The 7,760-nt window shown below is 42.4% G+C and overlaps 1 protein-coding gene across 2 annotated transcripts in view; it reads left to right on the forward strand.

Annotated features, from left to right (window-relative positions):
* The window catches only part of LRRC28 (leucine rich repeat containing 28), a 40,652-nt gene extending 33,258 nt beyond the window's left edge, over positions 1–7,394 (forward strand). For both annotated transcript variants that reach the window (XM_036355724.1, XM_036355725.1), the window contains 3 exons: positions 419–594; positions 1,502–1,661; positions 7,081–7,394. In XM_036355724.1, coding sequence (XP_036211617.1) covers positions 419–594; positions 1,502–1,661; positions 7,081–7,153 — 409 coding nt within the window. In that variant the 3' untranslated portion in view covers positions 7,154–7,394. The remainder of the gene's footprint in view (positions 1–418; positions 595–1,501; positions 1,662–7,080) is intronic.
* Positions 7,395–7,760: the final 366 nt, after the last annotated feature.

The raw sequence follows: 7,760 nt of genomic DNA on the forward strand, positions 1-7,760 counted from the left end.
TTGATTTATTTAATTTTAATTTTTGTTATTTTTTTAAAATACATTTTTATTGATTTCAGAGAGGAAGGAAGAGGGAGAGGGAGAGAAACATCAATGATGAGAGAGAATCGTTGATGGGCTGCTTCCTGCACGCCCCCTGCTGGGGATTGAGCCCACAACCCCGGGCATGTGCCCCGACTGGGAATCGAACCGTGACCTCCTGGTTCCTGGATTGATGCTCACCACTGAGCCACACTGTCCAGGCTGTGCCACGTTTTATGAAGGAACCCGGGAGAGCATCTGTTCGCTTTGCAGAGCATCCTGGCAGTTCAGCAGCGTCTTCAGATGTTCAATGTATATTTTGACGAACGCATTTTTATTGGCACGTGTCCCCCTGTCCTCGTTGCTCACCCGGCCGTGAATGCCTGTCTCTCTGCAGCTGTGGGGCTCCCGTCCAAGTTTCCGAGGGGAAGCTGCTGTCCTTTTCATCCGGGCCCCTCACCGTCTTCCTCCCCGCCGAGGTGAAGGCCATCGGGACGGAGCAGGACCACATCCTGCCGCTGCAAGAGCTGGCCATGCGGAGCCTGCATCACATCTACCACCGTTTTCTCAAAGGTACGGGGCCCTCCCTTCCTGCTCCACCCCCGCCCGGTGAACTGAGGAATTGTGTTTCATGCCGCCTGTTTTGGTGTTCTTTTATTTATTGTGGAAAAATGCACCCAAGTAAAATTTACCATGTAATCCAGTTTTTTAATTTTTATTTTATTTTAATATATTTTTGTTGATGTCAGAGAGGAAGGGAGAGGGAGAGAGAGAAACATCAATGATGAGAGAGAATCATGGACCTGCTGCCTCCTACATGCCTCCCACTGGGGATCGAGCCTGCAACCCGGGCATGTGCCGTGAACAGAATCGAACCCGGGACCCTTCAGTCCACAGGCCAGTGCTCTATCCACTGAGCCAAACAGCTAGGGGCAGTTTTTTTAAAATACAACCTTGGTTTCAGTACTTTTCATTCCCTTTACATTTTTTGTTTTCCCTTTTTTTTTTTTTTTTCTTTCCAGTAAATATGATTTAAATTGATTGATTCTAAATGCCCGGTAGATTTAGGAAGAACTGAATGAAAGCCCATTTTCATCTCCCATCCAGCCCCTTTTTTATTCTCTGTCTCTCATAGAAGCTTACAAACCCTCTCTGGTAAAATCACGCCTTTCTGATCTTCGTTCTTAAAGAATACTTGCTCTTTTTCTTTCCTTGCCTCTTCCTCAGGACAGCTTCCGGTTGCTCTTGAAAGAGTAGATGTGGGTGGGTTCCATCTTAGTATCAAAAATGTAAAAGCATCTTCATTTCTAAATAATGTTCCGTTTTTATTCCATGCCTGACCGATAAAAGAATTTCCAACAGGCAGTACTTTTAACTAACTGAACTGACTCGGTAACAAAGAGAACTATATTTAAAAGCCTGGCACTATAAAGAACTCTGATTTTTTTTAATTCATGCATGATTTCCTCTTATGTTCCAGATCTGAACTTCCTGTCTCCCGTCTCATTACCCAGAAGTCTCCTGGAGCTGCTGCACTGGCCCCTGGGGCACTGCCACCGGTGTAGCGAGCCCATGTTTACAATCGTCTACCCCAAGCTCTTTCCCTTGAGAGAGACGCCGATGGCGGGGCTGCACCAGGGGTAATCATGCCCACGTGGGCGCCAGGGTGTATACCTGGGCGCGGGTGGGTCACCAGGGAGGGGTGGATGCCTCGCATGAAGGTCTTGTGAAGTCAGCGGCTATATAGGGGCATAGATTCTGCTAAATGAAACATGCACATTCTTAGCATCACAAGAAAACAGTTTTGCTCATATACAGGACAGCTTTATTGCACATATTATTTAGAGGAGCTCATGTTTCCCAGGCGTGTTTTTCTGCTATTCCCCTGTTCAAAATAGTCTTCAGGTAATAAGGAACTGCGAGAACCAGATAGTTATTATATAATGGAACCAGCCCAGCCCTTCTATTTAATGGGTGTTGCTAGCTGAAAGTGTGTGGCTGACCAGTGTGTATGTGTGTGTGTGTGTGTGTGTGTGTGTGTGTGTGTGTGTGTGTGTGTGTGTGTGAGAGAGAGTGTTTTGAATTTCTAACCCTTCCAAATGGCATTCTCTTGCCACTCTCTGTTTCTTGGCACAATGCCTTGAATTTGCTAAAAATGTTCACTAAGTAAAAAACGCCATACTGGTAGTTTAAAAAAGAATACCAGACAATTAAAAATAGAACAGCAAATAAAAAATTCCCCCATTAGCACAACCATAGCATATAGATTTTCTAAATTTAAGGTTTTCTAAGTTTGCATTTTTCAAAGTAAAAAAAAAAAAGTGCTGTAATACCTTACTTATTTATCCAGTGTGGTGTTTTGGGTTAGTAAATTTTCCAGATCACTTGTTACCTCTATTCCACGTCAAGAGGTGTTTCCTTTGTAATCATTTCTTTTTTATTTTATTTGTTACTGATTTCAGAGAGGAAGGGAAAGGGAGAGGGAGAGAGAAACATCAATGATGAGAATCATTGATCAGCTGCCTCCTGCACGCCCCCTGCTGGGGATCAAGCCTGCAACCTGGGCACGCCCCCTACTGGGGATCAAGCCTGCAACCTGACCTCTCCACTGGGAGCCCTTGGGCAAATTACTTAACTTCTCCAAGCTTCACCTTTTCATTAGTAAAATGAGCATCATCATAATATCTGTTTAATAAGGTCTTTTTGGGGTTTAAGTGAGATGATTCATGTCAAGAGCCCAGGATGGTGCCTGATATGTAATCAAGACTAAGTAAATGTTAACTATTTATTTCTGTAGCTCAGTGACATTTTCAAAATTAAATTTATTGGGGTGACATTGGTTAATAAGATTATGTAAGTTTCAAGTGTGCAATTCTATCATGTACCATCAGTATATTGCATTGTGTGCTCACCACTCAAAATCTAGTCTGAGACTTCTAAAAAATTGTGTGTATAAGCAAATATTAATATCAGTATCTTTAAATGAGTAAGATCATACTAGGAAAATCAACTAATTCATTCAACTGTAGTAAAATTCTAATGCATTGTTATTGCACAGTTTCCTATAGATGGTATTTTCTTACCAAAATATGAAAATGAAAATAGTTCAGTATGGTCAGGATGCACTGTTAGCTGATAAAATCCTAAATACTTATTTTTAAAAAAAGATAGACTTTCTTTTGTCATGCTAATTAATTGGTGAAAGTAAAGAAGCCCTTCAAATGAAGTCATGTTTGTGTTGTCTTTACATGAAATTGGGAAACTTATTCAGTATTTGCAATTTACTTCTGCTTATTCTAGAAATTCAGTATGAATAATCTTACATTGTTTCAGAACATAAATTTAATAGTGTTCATTTAATGAAATGTGTGTTATCAAGCACATAGGACTTAGACAGTGCCCTCTGGTTGAGCAAAGCCATAGTGCCTGTGTTTACAGCAGAGATAATACGCCAAGCTATAAACATGGCTTTCTGTGGCGAGCTAATGCTGGGTCTGAAATCGAGCGTTTGTGGTTTTCATTCGGTCCACCAACCTTTGCTCCTTCCCATGTTGCTATGGAGATTGTATTAAAAGCATTGACTTCGGTTTCCACCATAGCCTTTAAAGTACTTTTTTGGTAACTGAAAACCAAATACTTGAATCTCAGGACCTTATTGCTCAAAGTAAAATCAATATTTTTAATGTCATAAACTCTAAAAGGTCTTGGTAATCTTATTTTTTCAGTTTTCTAATATATTTAGGCCTGTTTACATTGCTTGTCCTAAAATCATGTATTGTTTTAGCCAAAGTCTACATTAATATGGACATCTGGCATTATTGTGAAAGAACATATTGAATATTCTTCTAAAAAACCACATCCCTTACAAGTGTTAGTTCTAACCTAAATTAGTGCAGCGTGAAATAAAAAGAAATGACTGTAATTTCACAGACCCAAACCTTTAAATATCTATAACAGAGAAGAATGAGTAGTATATTGATAACTTTTGATCCTTATAGAGATAGCAGATTTTCATTCCCAAAACTTACTGTTCATTTAGTAAAATGAAAGACATCAACTTAGAGGATTCTTGATCAACATAACAACGTGTATCTGGCTTTTCCCATACGTGTATGATTCTCACAAGTTCTGTATTTCCCAATCCGAAATCAGGCTACCGAAAGTTTTTCAAGGGTCGTGTTTTAGTTTGCTAGAGATACCGCAACAAAATACCACGTAATGGTGACCGAAACAACAGAAATCTGTAGTCTCACAGCTCTGAAGGCTGGAGGTCAAAAATCAAGGTGTTGCCAGGATGGGTTCCTTCTGGGGGCTGTGAGGGAAGGAACTGCACACGGAATCTTCCCATGAGAGCCAGTTAACATACATGTAACGAGCAGATACAATATGTTGTTAAAGGGTTCTCCCTTAAGTTAGCAGTCCAAGGGCTGTCGCTTTTATCTGATCAACTCCGTCTAATAAAGATTAATTTTCTTTTGGCTTGAATTCCTGTCTGAGTCAAAGATAGGCTTTTTGTTTGTAATGAGGAAGCACATTTGCAATGAAAATACCACGATTTTCGTGGGCTCCGGTATGCGCCACCAACATTGCGATTTGTTTTGTTTATTTGCTCGTTGTTAGAACGGTGGCATTCCTGTATTCAGAAGTGAGCTGATATGCTCTTTCTCTGCCTTCCTATAAATATGCTCAGATTCTGTAGCAACAAATGCCATGTCTGATGTTCTTTGTAGGGTTTGCCAGCATCTCCTTCCTCACTGTACAGTTGATCGCTTAGCTCCAAGGGTCTCCCCTAAAACGGCCACATCTCCAGTGCCAGGGTGTTGGCATTTTGAAGGACCACCCAACACACATCCCTCCTTAAGGCAGTAGACCTGGTGGTACACTGGTGACCGCCGAGAGCCGTGGTCGGCAAACTCATTAGTCAACAGAGCCAAATATCAATAGTACAACGATTGAAATTTCTTTTTTGAGAGCCAAATTTTTTAAACTTAAACTATATAGATAGGTACATTGTGATTCACTTAATTAGGGTACTCCTAAGGCTTAGGAAGAGCCACACTCAAGGGGCCAAAAAGCCGCATGTGGCTCGCGAGCCGCAGTTTGCCGACCACGGACCTAGAGCATGAATGTAGCAGGCACATACAGTGTTCTATTAGGTGAGTCTCCCAATAGTAAATAGCAAACAGACTTGGGGTTTCTTTGTAGCACAAACACGACTCCTCCAGGTGGCCCACCCTCCCCCCTTGAGCGTGCATCGTAAGGAGTTAATGATGATCCAAAGAGCACTAGCCTCAGTGAGTAAAACCCACATCTCTGTAAGTTTGGATTCTTTTGCTTAGGACTTTTATTTTAAGCAGGTCCTTAAATGTTAAGTCGATACCCAAGTATTTCACTTTCTTTGTATGATTGTAAGTTATCTTACAGTTTTTAATTTCAACTCCTATGCGTTCATTGTTAGTATATGAAAATATGGTTGATTTTTTTATTTTTAATTTTGATCTTATGTGTTTGAAACCATGCTGAATTTGCTTGAGAGGCTAGGAGTGTTTTTGTAGATTCCTTGGCATTTTCTGTGTAGACGGTCATGTCATGCCATCTGACATTAGGAATAGTTTTATTTCTTCCTCTTTCACTGGTTTCGCTTTTATTTTTCTTGCTTTATTGCAGTGGTTAGGTCTTCCAGTACTATGTTGACTAAGGTGGTGAACGTAGACATCGCTACAAAGCACGATATTAGCAAGTCCTTTTTGTAGATTATGTTTATGAAATTGAAAAAGGTCCCCTCTATTTCTAGTTTGCTGGGTTTTTAGCGTGAGTCAATGTTGTAGTCTTTTCCAAATGCTTTTCTCTGAATCCGTTGATACCATACAAATTCTTCTTTGTTAACCTGTTGACACGGTGGATCACATTGGCTTTCAAATATTGAACCCGCCTTACAGCCCCGGCATAATTCCCACTTGATGTCAGATGTTTTTGATTTGCTGAAGTTTCCGTTCCCATTGAGTTCATGTGAGGCTTTATCCTGTGAGACGGCCTCTTTCACCCCCGGGAACGTGCTCATTTGACCGGAGGGTTAGGAAAGGGCAGAGAACTGTGGTGTTTGATTGTCACGTGTGGAGTCTCTCCGCTGGTCTTTCTGTTACTGATTCCTAGTGATTCCACAACATACAGAGAACATACGCTGTGATTTTTTACTTGCTTTAGACTTAAATGGCTCTTTATTCTCCAACTTCCTGGTGAAAACTCAGGTTACTGGCTCTAGAGCTTTTTTTTTTTTCCTAATAAGTGTGTTTAGTGTTAGAAATTTCCCGTTAGTACTGCCTTTGCTGGGAAAAGGACCCTCAAACTCTATTTTTCAGATTCTTAAATTCCCTCTATAGCCAATCTCTGTGACTACATTTATAGGGTAAATTCTTTAAAATTATGTTTTTTAGGCTCTCTGATGTGTGTGTGTGTGTGTGTGTGTGTGTGTGTGTGTTCTAGCCAAATTGATGAGGTTTTCTGTTACATGATTTAAAAAAAAATTTTTTTTTATTGATTTCAGAAAGGGAGGGCGAGGGGGAGAGAGATAGAAACATCAGTGAGGAGAGAGAATCATTGATCAGCTGCCTCCTCCTCGCCCCTTCCTGGGGATGGAGCCCACAACCCGGGCATGTGCCCAGACCAGGAATTCAACCTGGTTCATGGGTCGATGCTCAACCACTGAGCCATGCCAGCCGGGCTGGGCTTCATGATTTTTATAACACATTTGAAATTCCGTCTTCCCACGTTGGTTCTAGTAAGCGGACTTCAGACCGTAGCATGAAGAACGCTTGCTTTTCATTTGCTGTTCACGGGGGGGATGTGATGTCATCTGAACGCTGCTGATAGAAGGAGCACAGACACGCCCCACCTGATGCGGGGCTCAGTGTTAAAAGGAAATGGACGTTTCTGCTGCAGGCTGTGCGGACCATACCTAATCCTTTATTTTAACAAAGAAAGGCACCGTCTGTAACGGAAAGAATCCGCACTTTCATCTCGAACTCACCGCGTCCCTCTCTCCCTTCTTTCCGCCTCCAGGAGGACCACTGTTAGCTTTGTGGCTTACTGCTGCTCCACCCAGTGTCTGCAGACTTTTGACCTACTCAGTTGATAAACACTCAAGAGCCTCAGGAGGGTTGCCAGCCCGACAGCGCAGCTGCCTGCGTGTCACACGCTGTCTGAGCGGCGGAGGGACAGGGGCGCCAGCCAGGCCACGCAGGCCCTCACATCCTGGCACGTCCGGTGCGGGGGGGACCGCAGAACTCTCTGGAAGTGTTGTGATCGAGCTTCGGAGCTGAAAGGCCTTCCCCCTTCCCCCACGTTGGAATATATCCTGCCCCCAAATTAAGGACCCTTTGTCTCGTGTGTTTTTCTTGGTATGCAAGTGTCTCAGACGAAAAAGGTTTTTGATGTGCTTCCCCAAATCTAACTGAAAGCAACCTTCAGCTCCCCAAAGAGCTGTGACTTGATAATATTGTCAAGTGAACTCTTGAACACATTCTAACTCAGTGATCCTCTTAATGTTCTCTTTCTTCCCCCCAGAGAGTAATTTCCCCCCAGAGGTTATTCTCCGTGTTCATAACAAATTTCAGGAAACTCCACCGTCTCAATGGTACGAATAATGAGGGGTGTGGGGGGGCCCTGAGTTGGCAGAGAAGTTAGACCCAATGGAGATTCCGCAGGGTGCCCGTATGCACCCTTTGTAAAATTATAACCTA

This window comes from Myotis myotis, unplaced genomic scaffold (genome assembly GCF_014108235.1).
Source record: "Myotis myotis isolate mMyoMyo1 unplaced genomic scaffold, mMyoMyo1.p scaffold_m19_p_23, whole genome shotgun sequence".
In the NCBI taxonomy this organism is placed as follows: Eukaryota; Metazoa; Chordata; class Mammalia; order Chiroptera; family Vespertilionidae; genus Myotis; species Myotis myotis.